At 40.2% G+C, this 22,476-nt stretch overlaps 1 protein-coding gene across 1 annotated transcript in view; it reads right to left on the bottom strand.

The window, feature by feature from the left end:
- Window positions 1-21,730, bottom strand: part of LOC126299398 (rho GTPase-activating protein 15-like) — a 237,644-nt gene extending 215,914 nt beyond the window's left edge. Inside the window, exons 1-2 of the mRNA XM_049991271.1 lie at window positions 21,204-21,730; window positions 18,015-19,681 (exon numbers count right to left, since the gene is read on the bottom strand). Coding sequence (XP_049847228.1) covers window positions 18,015-19,622 — 1,608 coding nt within the window. The 5' untranslated portion in view covers window positions 19,623-19,681; window positions 21,204-21,730. The remainder of the gene's footprint in view (window positions 1-18,014; window positions 19,682-21,203) is intronic.
- Window positions 21,731-22,476: the final 746 nt, after the last annotated feature.

The raw sequence follows: 22,476 nt of genomic DNA, 5'->3' as shown, positions 1-22,476 counted from the left end.
TCTGCCGTGCCCTTTCAGAGGAACCATCCCGGCATTTGCCTGCAGTGATTTAGGGAAATCACGGAAAACCTAAATCAGGATGGCCAGACGCGGGATTGAACCGTCGTCCTCCCGAATGCGAGTCCAGTTCCTTACCACCTTGCTCAGTAGCCACCCAATGAGTTGGAGGACGTCTGCTCTGGTGATATTGTACGACAGAGGAATGTAAATGGTACAGAGGGAAACAGTCAGGTGAAGAAGGAAAAGGCGAGTTGCAACAGCCTGAACACGCGTAGTCAGGGAGATGGGTTGTCTTCGAACATCATCCTGTATAAGCAGCATGATGCCTTTGTGAGATGGAATGCCGACCTCATGGGGAAGGTCAAAACGAACTGGGAAGAAATGCGAAAGCTCAGTGCGGTCGTGAGGACGTAATTTTGTTTCCTGAAGGCAGAGTGCAAGGGGACATTGCAATGCTAAAAGTAGCTGTAAATCCTATTTGTGGGGTCGAAGGCCGCGAATGTTCCATTGGAGGAGAGTCATGATGAGGAAGAAATGAAGGGGTGTCACCTTGGTAGCTACCGAGTGCCAGCCTGCAAAGATACTCTGCTACAGGGCACAGAAACAGGACGATCCTGGTCCATGAGGTCTGCAGAAGCATTAGCTTGCTTGTGCTGTCAGTCTGTGGAGTCCAACGCAGAAAAATGGTTGATGATGTGCATCGGCAGCATGGAGGGTATCATGTGGAAACACCATCGATGAGGAACTTCGAGTCGGTGAAGGAGAAGACCGTTTGCCTTCACTGGACTTCTTTGAGCCTTTCAGGTTAGCACAGGAAGACTCAGGTGTTGTTTTGGCTGGAGGGATGTAGGAAGTCTACACAGGAGTACTCCATCTGTACTTTCTGCCCTACCGATTGTGTAGCTGGTGGCTTCGCTCCTTGACGTGAGAGTTTGATGGCTTACTACACAGCTGGATGGAGAAATGTCGATGCTACCTTGACACTGGGTAATGTCACAACCTCAGAGCTGAATTTGAGGTCACATATCTGCATGGCAATGTCCTTCATGGAGCGAGCGGTAACAAGAACAGAACTAAGTGCCACACAGGAGAAAGAAGGATTTGCGACTAGCCAATAACTTGTGAGCGATTGGGTAAGGCACTTTTTCCTTTACTTGGATCTCCTGTACTTGGATCTCCTGGACAGTTCACTCATCAAGATATGGGACAATCCCAAGAGGAGGCAGCACAACCGCCATTGCAGTTGATACATTGGGGAGAAGGAGACGGACAATCACACTCATGTGCATCCCTACCACAGGTTACATATTTTGCTGGGTGTCGACAAGACATTCTGGTGTGGTTGAAATGATGACCTTCGTAGTAGCACATCGGGTTCAGAATTTACGGTCGGACTGTGATAATTTTATAGCCTGCTTTGACCTTGCACGCAAGCACCACTCTATCAAAGGTGAGAAAAAAGAGTGCAGGTGGGCACTAAGGAGGAATTTACCTTTTCCATCACCTAATGGTCGGTAATTACACCTTCATCAGAGAGTAAGATCGGCCTCAGTCAGACCATTGTACAGCCTAGTGTAAGTAACATCATGGGAAGAATTCATAGTTCTATGGGCCTCGACACGAACAGTACAGCCGTGAAGAAGCGAGGTGCCAAGGAGGTGTTGTGCTTGAGAATCAGAAGCAGTCTCCAAAAGCAAAGTGGCATTCCATAAACGAGAGCAGGATTTCACAGGGCCGTCAATGCATCAACGCCTTTCTAAATAATAAACAGATTAACCGTTGCGAAGGACTGACCGTCTTCAATACGCGAGACTATGAGGAACCGTGGTGCAGCTGGAAGGATCTTTCAATTGTTACCCTCAGGCCATTTATGTTTTGTAGATATTGACTGTGAAGATGACTGCCGCATTGCAAGAAAATCCCCCATGATTGCCAGAATGTCTGACGGCAAGCTCCTACCAACTGGGGGCCCCCTTCACAAGGGGGCACACCCGCCTTAGGCGATTGTTCACACCTCAGGTCACACCTCACGAACACCTGACAAAGGGACCAATCGGCAATTTGGGAAGATACCAGCACAGGCAACCACCCCTGGGTCTGGTGGGTACCAGGGAGGACATGCGAACCCTACTTGTCAACCTGGGACTGAAAATTACATGTTACCCAGTCACCTGTTATGCGTCACACGCGAGGATTGGCCTTTAGAAGCTCACAGGGAGTAAGAAGAAAAAGAGGAACCTCAAACACCAAAGCAGGGGAATGAGAGGAGAAGAGAAACAAAGAAAGGAAAAGGGAATGAAAAACAGTTCTTATGTCAGCAACAGACAAAGCAGAACATTCCCAATAAAAACGCAGACATATTCTCCAAAGGAGAGGAGAAAGGAAAGCAAATGGACAGACATGCAACACAGAAGGGAAAAGATGCAGCGGCTGGGGCCTCATATAGCCAAGCATAAGCCCGCCAAAGACTGGCAAGCCTCCTGGGGAGGGCAGATAGAGTGTAGACCCTGTTGCTCCAAGTTGGTGTGTAGCTCACCATCACACAGTAAGAGGTGGAAAATGATGCCTTGAATCTTATCTAGATTGTCATGAAGAGTGATAAGTCTCCAGACTGCTATCCATCTTGTTACAAGCAAGCAATACCCATGACTAGGCAGATAATGCTGTTTTAATCTAAATTGGCCCACTATTCACTTTGGAGATGGCTGTAACTCCCCCCAAACTTGTCCTCTATAGCCTCTACAAAGAACATAGGCTTTTTGGCCAAAAGATAATTCACATCTGTCCTTGTACAAACCACGTATCGGGGGGTGGAGTATTTATCTGCTTGTTGCTTAGCCCTAAGTTCCTCCCATGGCATAACCATGGAAGGAAACATTTTGTGGCCATATCTCTCTGCACTGAACTAGTTCCTTCCTTCTGAAGAGACTGATGGGGCCATATGAACACCAGCAGAAGGAAGCTTCATCCACTTCATATGCAAGTCAACTGCCACGGTGCCACCAACTCCAATTGGGGCTCTCCCCATGGGCACTACATCAATAACGGCTACCTTGCTAGTAACCCATTGCTCAGAGTCCCTGTCCCCCAGCCATGATGTGCACATAATCCTTGGCATACGTGGGCAGGTTTCAGCACAGGCACCAACAGTGTGATACATGCATGGTCGGGGCTACCACTGTGCAGATACATGACAATCCCCCAACAATGGGATGACTGCCATGCTGAGTTTTGTGTGTATTATCATAATGGAAAGGAACGGTGCTAAGGTGGAAAAGCACAAAGGTGGAACAAACACCATACTGGGCATGTCTCAAAAATTTAGAAAAGTGGTGGAAGCTCGAACCCAACAATGGGAACCATGTATACATTACTGTATTTATTAATGAAAATGTGTAGTGTGCCAGACGTGAAATGGAAAACTAAGGCATACTGTCATCATAAGACATCACTTGTGTGCTGGCTGCCAAAAGCCCATAAATGCAAACGTCAGTATCTGCAGGCCCCGAGCAGTGTTGCCAGGGTGGCAGTATACACAAACCAGGTGCTGCACCTGCCCTTTCCAGGAAGACTATGTAACACCAGTGCCCTCTCCAGCATTGGCAAAAGGACGTCAACAACAGTGTTCAGGGACCACTTCATCAGCGCAGATCATCTTCTCAGTTCAAAAGCTCAGCTCTACAGGACCAGCGGCTGGCTATGTCATAGAGAACCAGTGCAGCTAGAAAGATAACTTACTGTTGAGTTGACAAAAGACTTCATGCAAAGATTGGAAATGCTTTTATGTTCTACATGACTACTTCCAAAAAGATCAGTAAATATGTTTGATTGTAGCATCGTCTATTGATATTCTACAGTGAGCCCAGCTATCCTGGTCTGTCTCCTGCTATCTAGTTATGTATTACTGCTGCGACCATCCGAAATAGAGCATAAGATCCTACATCATGTACCAGGTCCAAGCAATGTCTGCAACAGAAAGACCATCTGATAGACAGGCAGAAGGGAACACGGTAAGTGGAAGCATAGGCTTGCAGCACAGAACAAGGAGCTGCGCTGCAATTGCTGGGCCCCGTGGTAGCCTAGCATGTACTCACAAAAGAGTTGTGAGCCCCAGAGGGTATCAGCCTCTATCTCCACTGTAATTCTGATGATAGAATGTCTGGAGTTGAGGTGTGTGAGCAGTCGTTAAGTTTGCCCCTTCCATGTGACAATCACAAAATTATCATCCACAAAAGAGACAAAGTGAGTGAGTTTCTGTGTGGCTGACTCCAGGGTTCTTCCTTGAAAAGCTCCTTTGCAACCACTGAGGTCTGCTAGTTGTCCTTTGGAGATAGCAGTGGTCTACTGTATTAAATGTTTCTGATGACTACCCATACTTGTGAAGAGCTAATGGAACAGTTGAGAGTCCAGATCCATTGTTACTCCTCTCGAACCCCTCTTCTTGAAACGTGTGCTCCCCAAATTTGTACTGTAAACTTCTTCCTGGTGAATTCTCTCTTGTGCTGACTGACAGTTGGATTGGAGTTGGTAGAGTATCTCAGTTATGCAGACTAAATCAACCCTTGATTAAAAATGCAATTTTTCTCTGAAACTTCTCCATCAACTTCATTAATTCAACTCTGTGGTGGCCCAGGACTGATGGGCAACATTCAAGATTTGGTTGAGTAAGTGCTTTATAAGATACCACATCATTAAGAATTACAATTCCTTATGATTCTTTCTGTCAGTTTTGGCCTGGAACCTGCCTTGATGTTGAAAGACAGCTAACTGGCTGTAAAACTGCCCATTTTGCTCTGTTGTTCATTCATCCTGGAAACATCCTTTCAAGGACCAGAATGGAGTGAGGTCGTTAGTGGTAAGACACTACAAGGGGAGTGGACAAAGTTTCAATTACCACATCGAAAAAATAAATTATGTATCTTTTTTATTTGTTTGCAGATATACAGCTGCAGTCCTGCCACAGAACCATAGCACACTGCTAGAGGAACCACAAGAAAATAGTTCATCCCACTGAGGAAGTGGGGTATTGTAGAGTAATTAGTTTTCTGCAACAATTAATGCTGAATTGGTGGTGGAGTATGCAACAATGTACCATCATATAACAAAGTAGTTGGGTGATGCAGACACTTCCAGTGTGTCAAATCAAGTCTGAATGGCAGTGAAAAATTTGGCAGATCATCTCTCTGTGAAGAATCTCAAGATAAATGGAGGCTTGGTGCTTGAAGATATTTATATCACAGAAGAAGGAATAGTGAAAAAGGGGGAAACTCAAGTCACAGATCAGTTTTCAACATCTCGCAAGACATTTTTAACGTGAAGAACTGCAACTGCTCACGCCCATCCAAGATGCCAACAGGTGACTTCTTACACTGTGCAATCACCAAGTACATATGACTTCAAGAAAAGGAGCTGAGCAAGCATTGGAAACTTGTGGATTCACCACAACCAAAAAGGGCATACACCAAACCCTCATCGGGTAAGGTGATGCTGAGTGTTTTTTGAGACTGTCGTCGAGTGGTGCTAACATTTAAATTCCCATAAGGGGCTAACCATAACAGGAGTACACTGCTGAAATCTCCTAATGTAGTTAAATGTGGCTGCCTAAGGGGGAGCTTTTATCCACAAGAATGCCCCAACTCATTCTGCATAATCACATATGTTGCTTCTTTTGCATAAACCCTCCCCATCCCTCCTTATTCTCCTGACATGGCATTCACTGACTACTACCTCTTTCCTTGGCTGAAGAGACCATTGTGTCACAGGGATTTCCAAAATGACAAATAGATGGTTTTTAGCTGCAACATTTCCTGAACATGCAAAACACACAGATTTCTAAAACCAAGGTCTCTGCTAACTCATCTACTGCATGGAAAAATGCACTACATTGAATGGTGAATATGTAAGCCACAACAATGGTCCCCATGCTGGCAGTCTCTGGTTCTCCAGACATTGCTCATGGGGATATCTGTCTTGCTGCTGACTTAAGGTGATAGTCCAACGAAGGTCTGCACAGATTTGCTGCTCAGTGTCTCTAATATGCCCAATGACCATGTCACACCTAACTTGTCAGTTCTAAGTGCACAGTGAGCACATAATGATGACTAGAACAATAGAGTCTCCCGCTAAGCGTGATGAGCGTGCTCTCATTCAATTTCTTTATGCCGAGTGACGCCACCTGCTTTCACGCAGCCCACATAACGTAACTGTATTGCATGATAGCAAAGCTCCACAATGTTGCTGAAACTTTGAAGCTGGGTGTACAGACATTCATGATACAAGCAATCAAAGAAGGAAAAGAGTGTCAGCCACTGATTTTGTTCAGCAAGTGGATCAGGCGATTCTAGAAAATCATCTACAACAGGCACTTCAGAACAAACTAAAAGGAATTTTTCCTCTGAGTCTTTCACAGAGGCATCCTTCAATAAAATCTTCTCTGTTTACAAGCTGCGGTAATTTGGCTAAAACACTCGAGCTTTCAACAGTTGTCTTTTAAATTGTCGTCAGGAGTTAAAAATCACATACTGCTGGGGCTGCCACATTATTCTCACATATAAATGCAATATCCGCATCTGGGATCTCTCTGGAATGTTCCAGATGCTGTTATTGCATTTAAATAAGCAGAAAACCGAAAGCTTGTGTGTTTCATTCGATGTGATGCAGCTTGAAAACCGAGATTTTATTGATGAGTAATGCTATCATCATGCATTGTACTTCTTCATGACAATGCTCTGCTGTGCTCTGTAGCTGCAACAAAGACTTCCCTGCATTGACATGGCTGTATGATTCTGCGCAGCGAACTGAAGAATATACTTTGTCCTCCAGTGTACTAGTCACATGGTGCTCTTGATATCCTGCATGGTGTTCAGTGGCCTCCCTGGGCACACCGATTCCAAATGCATATGACAGTTGGGCAATCCTGACTGTGAGCAACAATACTGCAGAACACTAAACCAGTCTCCATTGACCACAATACTGCAACAGTCACATTCTGACACGTTCTGGTAGATCTCTCTCTCTCTCTCTCTCTCTCTCTCTCTCTCTCTCTCTCTCTCTCTCTCTCTCTCTCTCCCCCCCCCCCCCCCTTGCAAAAGGCATATCAATATCTTCTCAAAAACATCCAACAAATGTGATTTCTGAGGAGTGAAACTGCTGCCTAATCTTTCTATATACAGAGAATGTAGATAGCATTAGCCCAACCTAGTTTGTGTGGTGGTGCTGAAATGCTAATCATTTGTATGTTCAAGCGTGTTGTACACCTCATGCCAATTTGATATTTGAGATTGACAACACCTACATGGTGCTTCAGTTTTAATGGACAGCAGTGTACCTGTACCAAAATACTAGAATTTAGTCTAAATTCCAACATTATGACCTACCTGGAGCAAAATAACCTTATCAATGAACACCAGCAAGAGCTCTAAAAACATCAGCTGTGTAAAAGTAAACTCAAGCTCTTCATACATGATATCCTCAGTCCCAGGGATACAGAAAACCAACTGAGGGAGTGTGTCTAGACTTTCGAGAAGTTTTTGATTTAACACTTCAACATCTACAGAAAGTACATCCCTATGCGATGTCTAACCAGATTTCTGACTAGATCGAACATTTCCAGGCAGGCACACTGCAGAACATTATCTTGGACAGTGAATCAAAGAAACACTGAAGTTAATATCTGTTGTGCATCACAACCAGTGCTGTTCATCATATACATTAGTGACCTTTTCATGGCATACAAATACCTGGAAGTAATATCTAGTAGCGATATGAACTGATCACAAAGTCTGAGCTGCAGGTAAAGTAAATGGCAGGCGATGATTCATTTGTTGGATGCTCGGAAACGTGATTTGCATATAAAAGAAATTACATACAAAACACTTGCATGGCCCATACTTTAATAATACTGACATTTTACCAAACAGGACAAAAGACTGCAATCTGAGATTTGCCACTATCTGTACACACTACACAATGCACAAGGAAAACTGTCATTTACTTCAATCATGCAACTAAAATAAACATAAAAGATCTGCGCCATTATCAGCAAATGATTCCCTGGTGTACTAGTGAACATTAGTGAATATTTATGCCCAAGTCTTGGGTTTGATTTGTGGTGATCAAATGACACTGACTGACGAGAGAGAGAGAGAGAGAGAGAGAGAGAGAGAGAGAGAGAGAGAGAGAGAGAGAGAGAGAGAGAGAGTACATCACGCCATAGCAGGATTTGGAAAAAAAAAACTAAATAATTATAATGAGGAAAATTTTAAATTACAAATTCTGATGTCTTGGGTCCATGAAAATTATAATACCCAATGTCTAAAGCATATTATACTCTTGTGTAGTGACTGATATGAATATATGCAGAAATAATCTTTTTCAACACAATACTTGACATTAAAAATAGCTTGTGAATGAAGCTTCAGTTCTCTCTCTCTCTGTGTGTGTGTGTGTGTGTGTGTGTGTGTGTGTGTGTGTGTGTGTGTGTGTGTGTGCGCACGCGCTCGCGCTCTCTCTCTCTCTCTCTCTCTCTCTCTCTCTCTCTCTCTCTCTCTCTCTCTCTCTAATTATTACACTTCCAAAAGCTGACAATTTCAGTCCTATCAGCGTTGTTTTCACATGCCTGACTGATGCTCAGCACTTTTGCTATTTGAGAAGTAGTGTTCTGTTGTGTCTATATGTTACCAGAGTTAATAACGCTAATGAAGAAATAAAAACAACATCAGAAATACTTTTAAAGGAAAAAGGGATGTTGTCAATAAACAGGACGATTTAATTTGAAGAACTGACCAAATGATACACAATAGTACAGACTTAGTAATTACTTGGTTTTATAAGACCAAGCTGGCATAGTTAACAAAAAAGGTACATATACGTAATACTATTACAAATATTTTATCAATTCAATGTTGGCACTAACTGACTAGTTTGACTAAGTTCTATCCAATTCTGGAGAAACTGCTGTACTCTACAGTTTGCAGTTTCCACAAAGAGGAATCTTCAGCTAGCCAGAAATGGGTTCCAAGAATGTCCTTTTCACAAAACATGTTGTCAATGAATAATATAAATGGCAAACAAGAGTACATCAGAAAGAAAATTTAACGGCAGTCTTTTGGAGAAACGAAACTTTTGAGTCATCAGTCTTCTGACTAGTTTGATGTAGTCTGCGATGAATTCCTCTCCTGTACCAACCTCTTCATTCCAGAGCAGCACTTGCAACCTACGTCCTCAACTACGAGGCGCGTTTTTTTAAGAAAGTACCGTTTTGAAATTTAAAAGAGACATGCTAAGAAATCTCAATAATTTTATTTTTACGTGAAAGCCTGTACCTTAATCTACGCACTGACGCCATTACAATCTGATTCTTCCTTGTTTACATTGTGTACTGAGTGTTAAATATGCCTCCGATAATCGTGAGTCCCGCAGACTGTGAAGTATGGGCTGTTATAAGATTTCATAGTGCTAAAGCCCTAAAACCGATCTATATTCATCGTGAGATCTGTGCAGTTTATGGAGAAAACATTACGAGTGATGGAATAGTAAGAAAGTCGGTGAGAGCATTTAAAGATGACAGCACAAATGTGCATGATGAACAACTGAATGGGTGTCCTTCAGTCATTAATGAAACTTTGGTGCAGGAAGTGGACAATAAGGTGAGAGAAAACAGGCGCTTTACGATTTCCTCCTTGCGGGACGACTTTCCTAATGTTTCTCATAGTATTTTGTATGGCATTGTGACCGATCATTTGAATTATCGAAAATTGTGTGCACATTGGGTACCGAAAATGTTGACGGATGTGCACAAAACCAAACTTTAGATAGTGCATTGACTTTCCTTGAGCAGTACCACGACGACGGTGATGATTCCTTAAGCCAAATTGTTTTGTGCGATGAAACTTGGGTGGCCTACGTCACACCAGAATCAAAGCAACAGTCCATGGAAGTTGAGCAAGGGCATCGTTTTTGCTGTAAGACAATGCCCGTCCGCATGTGGTGAATCAGACCGAAGATCTCATCACATCTTTTCGATGGGAAACTCGAGATCATCCTCCGTACAGCCCCGATCTTGCGCCCAGTGACTACCATCTGTTCCTGCACTTGAAGAAACACCTGGGCGGTCAGCGTCTTCAAGATGATGACGAAGTCAAAACAGTGGTGATGCAGTGGTTAACAGTTCAGGTGGCAGACTTCTATGAGGAGGGTATTCAAAAACTGGTACAACATTATGACAAGTGCCTCAGTATTGACGGAAATTATGTAGAAATGTAGATTAAGGTACAGGCTTTCATGTAAAAATAAAATTAATGAGATATCTTAGCAAGTCTTTTTTAAATTTCAAAACAGTACTTACTTAAAAAAAAAAAAAAACATGCCTCATATTTGCTGAGTGAATTCCACTGTCTGTCTTCCTCTACAGTTTTTGCCTTCTACAGCTCCGTCTAGTACCAAGGCAGATATACTCCGATGTCTTTAACAGATGTCCTATTGTCCTGTCCCTTCTCCTTGTCAGAGTTTTCCACATATTCCTTTCCTCTCAGATTCTGTGCAGAAACTGCTCATTTCTCACCTTATCTGTCTATCTAATACTCAACATTCATTTACAGCACCACATCTCAAACACTTCAATTCTCTTCTGTTCCGGTTTCCACAGTCAATGTTTCATTACCCCACAATGCTGTGCTCGAATCTTACATCCTTAGAAATTTCTTCCTCAAATTAACTCATGTTTGATACTAGCAGACATCTCTTAGCCAGGAATTCCCTTTTTCCAGTGCTAGTCTGCTTTGGATGTCCTCTTTGCTCCATTCATCATTAGTGATTTTGCTGCCTAGGTAGCAGAATTCTGTAACTTCATTTACAATCATGTTGTTATGTTTCTTGCTGTTCTTGTTTCTGCTACTTCTCATTACTTTAGTCTTTCTTCGATTTCCTCTCACCATATTCTGTACTCATTAGACCGTTCATTCCACTCAGCAGCTCATTCTTCTTCACTTCCACTCAGGATAGCAATGTCATCAGTTAATCATACCATCAATATTCTTTCACCTTGAATTTCAATCCTACTCCTGAACCTTTCTTTTATTTCCATCATTGTTTCTTCAATGTACAGACTGAACAGTAGGGGCAAAAGACTAAATCCCTATCTTCCATCCTTTTTAATCCGAGCATTTCATTCTTGGTCATCCAATCTTATTATTCACTCTTTGCTCTTTTACATATTACGTATCACCCACCTCTCCCTATAGCTTACCCATACTTTTCTCGGAATTTTGAACACCTTGCACCATTTTTCACTGTCTATCCTCTTTACCAAGTCTACAAATCCTATAAACCTGTCTTGATTTTTTTTTTCCTTAGACTTGCTTCCCTGCAATGTCAGAATTGCCTCTCTGGTGCCTTTACCTTTCCCAAAGCCTAACTGATCATCATCTAACACACACTCAACTCTCTTTTCCATTCTTCTGTATATTATTCTTGTAAGCCACTTGGATGCATGGGCTGTAAAGCTGACTGTGTGATAATTCTTACACTTGCTGGCTCTTGAAGTCTTCAGAATTGTGTGGATGATATTCTTTCAAAAGTCAGACGGTATGTCACCAGACTCATACATTCTACACGCCAATGTGAATAGTCTTTTTGTTGCCACTTCCGGAAATGATTTTAGAAATTCTGATGCACACTGTTATCTATGCTTTCTGCCCTATTTGATCTTAATGCCTCCAAAGCTCTCTTAAATTATGATTCTAATACTGGATCCCCTATCTCTTCTATACTGACTATGTATTCTTTTCACCTTTGTGCTCTACCTCTTCATTTAACAGTGGTATTCCCATTGCACTCTTAATGTTACTACCCTCGCTTTTAATTTCACTAAAGGTTGTTTTACTTTCCTATATGCTGAGTCAGTCCTTCTGATAAACATTTCTTTTTCAATTTCTTCACATTTTTCATGCAACTAGGCATGTATAGCACAACTCATTGCCAGTTCAGTACCACCTGTGTTGCTGACCTGGCTTGTTCTGTTTATCTCCAGTGATTGTTTTTGCTAGTCCTGTTTTGTTCTTGTTTCATTTTTTTAAGTAGCATGTTTAACTGAATACTGTGCAGCTGTGAAATTGTTTTCTACTCATTAAAAATGCTGTTGAAACTGTTTTAATATTGAAAGCAGCTTATAACGATAAAACAAAACTATGTGAAAAACTCAAGTTTACAAGTGTTTTGTTAGATTTAAAAATGGTGACATGTCAACTGATGACAATCCCCGTTCTGGATTTGCTTTTCTGATGCCAAGGGCATCATTCATTCAGAGAGTGTCCCCCCAGGTCAGACCAGCAATCAAATATCTTATTTGGAAGTTTTAAGAAGATGGCACAACAGTATTCATCAGAAAAGATCCGATTTGTGACAGACAGGAGACTGTTTCTTCCACCACAACGCCACCCTGCGCACACACACACACCCATCTCTTTTAGACAGTTTTTGGCTAACAATGGCATGGTTTCACTGCCCCACGCACTTTACTCACCTGACCTGGCTCTGGGAGACTTTTTCTTATTTCCACAAATGGAAGGACACATATTTGACAACACTGAAGAAGCTAAGAGAAAAACGAGGGAGGAGCTGTCAGTCATTTCTAAAGATGATGACAAAAAATGTTTCGAACACTGGAAGCACTGGTGTGACAAATATATTAGTTGTAATGGAGGGTATTTTGAAGTGGATAAGGTTGTTTTGTTAACAATTTGAAAATATATAGTTTTAAAAAAATAATTTTTTGGTAACCCCTTATACATTACAAGTAGCGTGACATCACTGAATTTCTTACTGCAGGGAAAAGAAAAGATGTTGGGATCATTCACAAATTTGTGTGTGTAGCTTACAGACCACCTGTAGTTGAAGTATGGTTAGTCACTGGGCACAGAGGATGAGACCATCAGAAGGTGGTTCAGCAGAACCCCATAATTTGCACTGAGTGAGGAGACTGTCCACAGCTGTAACACCAGACAGGATACACTTTGCTGTTGTTCTCATTCACAAGGACCGATGCTCAACTCGGCAGTTGGCGCTGATGCTGTCAATCAACAAAGAGGGTGTGGATGCAATCATCCATGCTGTTGACTACTCAAAAGTGTGTGCACAGTGGGTTCCGCACTCTCTTACAGTGGAACATGAACATCTCGAGGGGGCAGGGGGGGGGGGGGGATTATTCTGAGTTGCTACAACATTTTGAAGCTGAGGTGGAAGCCGCCTTGTCCTGGACTGTGACATGATGAAACCTTGGTCCATCACTTTGACCAGTATGAGGAGTGGTGCTGACAGGGCATACATACCCTTTTGTCTCACCTAAGGGAGGCCAATGCACGGGAAGGAGATTACACAGAAAAATAGGATGTGTAGAACATGTGTGTACATCTCATTATATTCAATAAACATTGATTAAAGTAAAACAATGTGGTCCATTATTTTTAGGTGACCCTCATACATAACCTCAATTATTATAGAGAACAATATATAAAATTAAACGCAATAAGCACCCTTTTCTACTGTAAAATTCTTTTCCACCAAATGGTCTCAGAGTTTCTTTGGAAAGTTAGGAGTATATATACTATCATGCAGGTATTGTGGCAGACTTCTTTGTAAATTGGTAGCCGAGTACTGAAGTCCTTTTTCAAGCATTTTCAGTCAGTGGAGGTATTCTTCATGTGTGTATTTGAAATCTACTCCTCCCTCTTCATTATCTTCTGTGATGTGTATTATCACTTTATTTATGTACAAAGACATAACAGTTAACGCCTAGATTTGAGCATGTTTCAAAAACCCTTAAAATGATATTAATTACTTTTCTTGTAATGTACACACTTTTTCTTGTTTGAGTGTTGGTTACCTCACACTGTCATTCTAAAGTGTACATATGGTATCTGTGTACAGAAGCTGTTTGCCTGCACATTGCATTGGCTGCTTCATTATGAATAACACTGAGCTGAGTTTCCTACAGACAGAATTAATATTCTATTTCAGCCCACTATCCACAGTAATATCTAAGAATCTAAGTGACTCTACTTTTTCCAGTCATTTCATCAATCTCTACAATTGGAGATTGTGGAAAGATAAAAGCAAATGCAAAAAGGGCAATTTTTCTTGCGTAGTTCTATCTGAACTGATCTGGTGAGATCATATAATGCTTTCTCTGTATAGAAGCCTTTACGGGTGTCGAAATAAGCTGCTGTTAAAATATTGCTGGGAAGGTGCTACAATATCTAGTCATTAACTTTGCAGAGAAATAATAAAAATGAGAACATGGGAGGAAGGGGTTGGGTCTACAATTAGATGTCACCTGCTGATCTCCTCTTTTATAAAAGTGTATTACTACCGGTTATTTCAGTCTTTCTGGAAACAGGTGTAGACTTGCCAACAATAAGGCAATTCAGTGGAGGTATGATCAACTAAGCACAAAATACTAATGAAATACCATTATAATCACATCCGTTCACTGCTTTACAGTGACGATAATTTCTGCCATCTCTTCAAATAGTTGATTCATCAAATCTGATGTGTGCTGATGAAGCATCCAATGACTATATTCTTAATTCTAATGGACCAGCTTTCAATGGTACATTTTCCCCCTTATGTTTCAGCTACTTTCAGAAGGAATTCATTGAATAACATGACAATCATTTTAAATTTATCTTCATCCGGCCAACCACTAGTCCCATCAAGAAATTAAACATTATTTATCTTATTGAGTCAATCTGTTTCAAACCCAACAATACTTCATATTGCTTTACTTTTTTTAAAAAATCTGATTTTTGTTTGTGTAGTGGAGGGTTTTCTACATTTACGATACAGAGAAGAATTTTGTAGTATTGCTTGAAGTGTCTCGATTAGAGCTAAAGCATTAAATGAAGCTCTTCTTCGGCCATGATACTTCGATTTCAATTGTTGGCTTCTTGGAAAGGAAAACTACATTCATAGTGCAACCTGAAGTTTTCCCAGCGTATTTCCAATTTGAACAGTTCTCGGGTATCCGACCGGGTAGCGTCGTAATTTCTCCACAATATTTCAGCAGATGTACATGCTGCCATCTTCAGATGGTTCCTGAAGAATGCTCATCTCCCTCATGACCAACCTCCATCTCTCGAACCAATTCCCAAGTAGGAGAGATCACCAAATATTTTATCAGACACACTGCTGCATACACAGGTTCCTGATCAAAGAATTCAGGACTCTAATAAACTTCATAGTCTTATTGCACACAGAAAACCTGACGTAGTCATAATTAAGCCAAAATCCTGCAAAAAACTTATTGTTTTTGTCATATCACAATCCAGCACAACTTTAAGTGATAACTAATAAATTTTAATGCCATATCCATCTTCTTTTTTTAAAAAAAAAAAAAAAAACACAAACACACTACTACATTTTGATCCATAAGAAACACATAACACTAATCATACCCAACACAACCATGAATGAATAAGCCTCTAAAATAATAAAACAACGAAACTTACTGGGGACAAAGCACAATCTTCCAACAACAGCTTCACAGAATGACTGTGGAAATTCTAATAACCAAATTCCACACAACACAAACGTCTTCAAATATGAACCATCTACAACAAGAAAACACCACCAAATACTACAACACACCATCTACAAACATGACCCAACTCAAAAACACTGCACCAAAACGACATCTCACAAACACACTCACATCACAACTCAAATTGGGTTGGTGGAATCAGACGCTTCCCTTGACCTGTGCTTGCCTGGCTGAGTATCCATGGTCAGTTTTTGGAAGTGGATGATAAGACTTCCCACTGGTAAGTCCCAATTAAAACAGTGCACAGATGTCGCAGTGTAGCAGCCTATGTGCTACTTCAATGTCTCCTGAAATACCATACCATTCCTATTTATTTTCTCACCATGGTGGAAAGAAACAACTGTCCTGTATGAGTTTCTCCATTACCCACAAATTACAGAGCATGCAGTCTCACATACACAAAATAACTGTCATGTACGACCAAATCGCACAAAATGTTTTCCTTGAGTTGTGTGTTGCAGCAAAAAGGTAGACTGATAAATCAAGTACATTTTTACCAATCCAAGGTAAAGCTTGTCAGCAAACATGATTGCTTGTAACCACAATTTTAATGATATTCCTCGACTTTTCAAACACCTGCAATTCACTAGAGATTGCTGGGAGATCTGGTGTCACGTTTAGCAGAAATGGATAAAGTGTAACTTCGGGCAGTGTTGAAACATGACACTTCATAAAGTAGACAACAGTACAGAAACAAACTGACCTGAAAGAAATTGAAGGATACTTTGCACAAGCACTGGAGACCATTTATAACTGAACCAATTATTTAAAAATTAACTGCAGGTTTAGCATATTTGAGAGGAACAATTCTTCTCGAGAATCTCTCCTCAAAGTTCACAGATAGGTACAACATTGTAAGTGATGCATGGCGTGGTTTCTTGATTAATCAGGCCGTGGCCACCTTCCTGCCCTAGTCTCACCTAATCGTATACTAATTTGTACATGTTTATATACATATATATTAGTTCTGCAATGTATCTGACATGTCCTATACTGTTGTGCCAAATGGTCATTGGGTTAATTAATAACTAAAAATAAATATGTCATGATACATCAGTACAGAAACTACACCAGCATTGCATAAGACTGAAATCAGCTGACCTTATAGATTCTTTTGTGAAACAGAGAGACCAGTGCACCAAGGTAATATATATAAAATGGATGGTGATATTGTCAATACTGGTTCTGAGTTCCTTGAAGTCAGGGACAGAGTATCTCAGTATTCATCACTTGAACCATAAATTTTCATTCTTTACACAAATGACCTAAATATGGTAGGTAAAGGGTGGCAAAATTATGTGTGCTGATGACATTTCACTGTGACAGTTAATGAGCTTCAAAAACAACGCTGAGCACTTAGAATATAAACAGTGCCAATGTGTTTATAAATGGAATTAAAATGATGTAAATGCAGGTGCACGCCAACAGAGTAGTCATTACTGACAGCATTAGATTTAGCCTTGGAAACTTAATCCTACATGAGAAACAGTTACTAATTCCTGGATGTGGCAATGGACAGTTATAAGACTTGGGAAAAATCACACAGATTAGACCGGTTCAAAAATAAACTCAAACATATTTCTTATGAGCAAAACACCTAGTACTGTAAATGAAGACACTTTATTAAACACATACTTGCCCTGTCAATGGAGGAAGATATAGTGGATTGAATCCAATGTCAAGTGATATCTGGGGTTTCATTGTGTGCTGGAATACTGAATGTTCTGTTGATTACCACTGAAATTTCAACAACTAATGGTAATAATTGGTATAAGAAGCAACTTTTGGTGAAGCAATGCCTGGCTATGAAATGCAGTTACAGTGAGTGAGTTTTATATCTGTCCAAACAGGCTGATTTGGTTTCATAGTGGTTTTCCCTGATCGCTGAGGCAAATGTAAGGATGGTTTCTTCGAAGAAGCCAGTTCAGACTTGTATTTCAACATCCCTGTAGTGCATGCTCCATCCTCTTACTTTTATGCCGCTACTTTTTTCTTAACTCTTACATGCAACTATACTTTTTGTAGCAAACATCTTATATGTCTCATACTGTTGTTAAAATGGCCTGTGAACAAATAAATAAATAGCATAAAACAGAAACAGCTTCTCACCTCATATACATGTTCATAAAATAGAAGATGCAATAGCACTTCACTACAATGCAGGAATTACTTATGCAAAGTGAGCGCACACAATCCCTGCAATTACTCTATTATTACCATTCCCATTATCTGCAATCGTTTAAACACTCCACAAATACTGAAAATGTAGAGTGTCCGCAAAGCTGTGAGTAATTTCAAACTTCATTCATCGTTTTAATTTGAGATCGTACTAGTTGCGTGCTACTTGAAATGCAATATGTATCATTGAATTTCTTAGGTTTCTAGGACAATCTGATCAAAACGGATTATCTTTACTCACAGGTTCAAGTACTGTATCCTCTTCCCTCCAATCTTCAATGGACTCGCAACTGCTTGATATCTTTTGTGACTTTAAAGTTCCACCTGAGGAGTCCACCAACACTTTGGATTGTTCACTATCACTGCTGTCTTTGCTCACACTATGAGACTCTGATGTTAAAATGTCCACTTGCCGCTCACATTCTTGGTGTTCTTCAGTACTCACTTTTTCTTTCACTACTGCAGTATAATTTGCATTCCAATCACATTCACTAACAGGTTGCAAAGAGTTTTCTTCAGCCTTACATTGCCCTGAATTCTGCAAGTCTGGGATTGGTGCACAATTATTGTGGCTTCCTTCACTAACTGAAGATTTTTTCTCAACTACAGAGCATTTCAGATTTCCTGCAGATGAACTAATACCATTATCAACATTTGTCAAAATATCATTAGTCGATTGGCCAGCAGCCTCAAGTTTGTCCCATGAAGAAGAAAGTACAGAATTTCCCTCACGTTTTTCTGAAAGCTTCTGCAGCTCTCTTTTTGTTTTAAAACTAGCAGAATATTTCAACTTACTTTTCATTTTACTGAACATGTCAGTATGCACACTGCACTGATCAGGGCCTTTGAAACCTCCCACAATATCTCCAGGGTTGTATGAATGATTTTCGAATTCTACATAGCTGCCACATAACTTTTCTCCCAAGGACCTAGAACTTTTTGTACTAGATAACAGAGCAGCTGCCTGTTTTTCTGGGATCACTGCAATATCCTTGCTATCAGTCTTACAAAGGGCTACACGTTTCTCAGCATTTTTTGATTTACAACTATCTTCAAATTTTTTAGTGTCACAAATTAGCTTATTTGAGAGTGGTTTTTCAGTAGTTGCCCGTAGCAATTCAGCTTGCAATTTTCCACCACTTGTAGCACTGGAAAAGCTCTGAATACTCCCTTTCTTGTTAGGAACTGATAATTGCTCTGAGCAAGAAGCAGCAGGTATGTTTGCTTTATGATCACAACCACTCCCCTTATCTGTGAGAGATAAGGGATCTGAACAGCTATCTAGCTCAGTCTGTAGATTAGGCTGCTCTGAAGTCATTCTTTGAAATGTTTCATTGCTGTATGTAGTGCTTTCCACTGAGTGTAATGAAGCAGTGCTTGCCAGCTCTGAAACAAGTTCTTCTGCAGCCCAAAGCCTCCATTTTTCTGAACTGATTCTTTTATTCAGTGATGATAGTTCATTGTGGACTGCTTGTTGTTTGTAGCTCATTGGCTTATCAAATGTTTTTTTAGTGTGTGCCACAGAGACTGTTGCTTCCAACATATCCATATCATTAAGTACACCAGCATTGTCTGAAACAGTGTGAGGACCAACACCTCTTTTCTTACTTGTACATCCATGTGACTTACTGCTGTCTTTCTTGTTCTCATCATATTTTATTTCCTCAACATATGAAGCAGGAACAAAAAACGGTCTTTCAGATGAATTTCTTATGACCTGCCACCAATCAGCATTGGTTTTTCTAATCAAAAATAACTTTTCCCCTTCATTAATTGATATTTTTCTACCACCCTTAGTTTCATAATTAAAGCTATATAAGACTCGTAGGTGCACATCCCTGAAATCCATGTTTTCACAAACGCTCTTTGTCCATTGCTCATAGTTACGCAAACTGAAGCGTACACCACCTGTAAAAAATTAAAACAAATTCATTAATGAAGATCCACATTAGTTATAGTTAACTTCAGTTGTGGTAACAAGCCAGATAAATGGACACTGATTTTCTAATTTCACTTCAGCATTAATGGGGTAAGTACCACATTCACAAAAGTTATCTCAACATCACAGGTACTAAGTTTCCTTAAACTATTATGCAGCTGAGAGATGTTTTAATTGCATAATATTCAAGCTCTTCAAAACTTAAGTCACTGCTTGTCACTTATTTGGAGAAATTAAACTATAACTTGGTTTGACAGGTCATATCTGTTTTGTAAAGTATGTTAGTGAAGATTGTCAGCTTTGTTACTTTTTTGTGCCCCACCCCCTTTCCCAAAACTAGTTTTCAAACACATCAGTATTATAATTGCAGTAAATAACAAAGCTTCTGCTTGGCAGGATAATTCATGCTACACTACTCTCATCCTAGCACTGCAAAGGAATAAAATATGGACCATTGTCACTGTAGTTAGTCTAAATAATTTCAGGTGTTCCTCCTACCTTTACTATACAAATAGCCATATTCCCATATGGGGTGACAAATGTGTCACCTCAATTGCTTTTCTGAGGTGTCTGTGAGGAATGGTGGTATTGCCTATCACTTATGTTGATATGTAGCACAGTTCAAAATAATACATTTTCCTTGAAAAGTTACTTGCACCTGCTTTCTGGTGATCTTAGTCTATTTAAAGAATGAATATGTATTTCACTCAGTTTTGACGTCAACAGACAAAAATTGTCCAGTATATGATGTGTCATTGGCCTAGAATTGGCAGATCCTGGCAATTTACCTATTCCTTGACGGATGTAGCTCTTTAGTGTGTTGCTAATTGATGATGTGTGGATGAAATTTAGTTATCAAGCTCAGAAGTGGATATAAGAAAGTACTTAGCCCCAGCACAACTTTTCACTTTCTCTGGAAAAAGAATATGCAACATAACTGCGCTCAGATCTATCCAAAGAAACGAAGGAAAACTATAACGGCTGTTGTGTCTCCGCACCTCAACTCTAATTTTATGCAAGCTCCGATATACCTGGAAATAAAGCAAAAACATGATTTGGCAACCCATACATTTTAATCTCCACTCGCCTTCCCCATAATCTAACGAAGTTAGTAATACTCTTGTCCACTGATTAATTACTTGCTTTGCAAGTCAATACATGACGAAGTGTAAACACGAATACCGAGTTACGCTTAGATAAAAACAGCAAGTGTTGACACACCACAGTATGCGAGTCACCGGTACCATATCGTGGTTTCAGTCGCGCGTGAGCAACATAAAATGAAAATACACTATGAAATACGTAACTAAACACAAGGCCAATACACGGTTAATTAAAAGCCATTGATATCAAATCGAGGTGATAGTCATCGGTGGCGATACTTTCTAATGCATGTAACTGTTGCCATCTCAAAAACAACATAACTATCGTGAGAATCTCGTATTTACTAATGTGTTTCGATGCATGTACATGCTGCAAAAATAATCATACCTATTTTTTACAGTGTTACGATGGTGAAACCCATTTTCCACTTCTTTCGAGGCATTTTCAATCTTATTCAGTGTCTCCAAATGTCCGCATCACTACATTTTCAAACGTTTTATATGACATAACCTTTCAGTTCTCCGCACAGTACCAAATTATTCACTTAAAAATTACATAGTTTGTTACTTGTACATTAGCAACTTCGTTTCACGGCTTCACGCCACTTCCCTCAACCACCTGCCACTACACCTGTGAATACTGAGTAGTGAGTGAAATGCAACGACATTAGTTCATGACGACCCTTGTTGCGTTAATGGCAGGTGTTAGCGGTTTCTTCAAGTACTATAAATGCAACAACATGATTGCTATCAAGTTATCCATGTGCAAACATCCCTCAAACAAACGCTGTCATTTATATATAAATAAAACAAGGAACCTAAGAAGCTCAGGTAGAACATGTACAAATCTAGTAGCATAAACATACGGAAGACCTGGGTAAGTTACGTATTTCGTGCGGAATATGTCTTATTTGCATGAAGTGATAATTCTGTTATCAGTAAATTTCGATTGTATCTCAGTCATGGAGTGTGGTATCTAAAAAATATTTAGGACACTGAATGGGAAACTAATGTTTGAACTTCAGTCACATTAAGAAAAAAAATAAATTAAAACACATTACAATGGGAAAAAGAAATCACATTCACAATGAGCTGACAGCAAATGGCGGAAAGGAGTAAATCTATTTCGTTACCATTTAACACAGTTAGGATGTGAAGAGCCCCGGCGAGCTGTAATTGAAAGAATTATGTAACAAAACACAGTAAAAGTATTAAAAAAACACAATCAGTTCGTTAGTCATTAATAAATGGTTCTTTCGATTTCATGATTTATTTTGACGTTACAGAGGACATAATATTAGCGTTTACTTGATGAGGCTACTTCGTTGATTCTGACTATACTTTGAAACTGCTGATAAATAAGAGATATTGCGAGCTCTCGACAGCTGCTGCTTCTCTGTAGACATTACTAGACGCATGTCATGCTCAACTGAGCTGTCTAGTGGGATAAATCCATGCATACAGATTTGTTCGGAAAAACCCTTATATACAGAAACAAGGGCGGATTAAATGTGGGGCGGGGGCGGAGGGAGGGATCGCCACCCTACCCCACCGACAGTTGAAACTAAATTAAAATCAAATGGTAATTTTTGTAATCTGCGCCAAAGTTAAGCAAGCGAATTTAGAGCTTTGGTCGATGGATTTATTCATTTAATTCAGTA

This window comes from Schistocerca gregaria, chromosome X (assembly GCF_023897955.1).
Source record: "Schistocerca gregaria isolate iqSchGreg1 chromosome X, iqSchGreg1.2, whole genome shotgun sequence".
NCBI classification, from domain to species: Eukaryota; Metazoa; Arthropoda; class Insecta; order Orthoptera; family Acrididae; genus Schistocerca; species Schistocerca gregaria.
The sequence above is the reverse complement of the archived record's forward strand: the minus strand, read 5'-3'. Positions and strand labels throughout refer to the sequence as shown.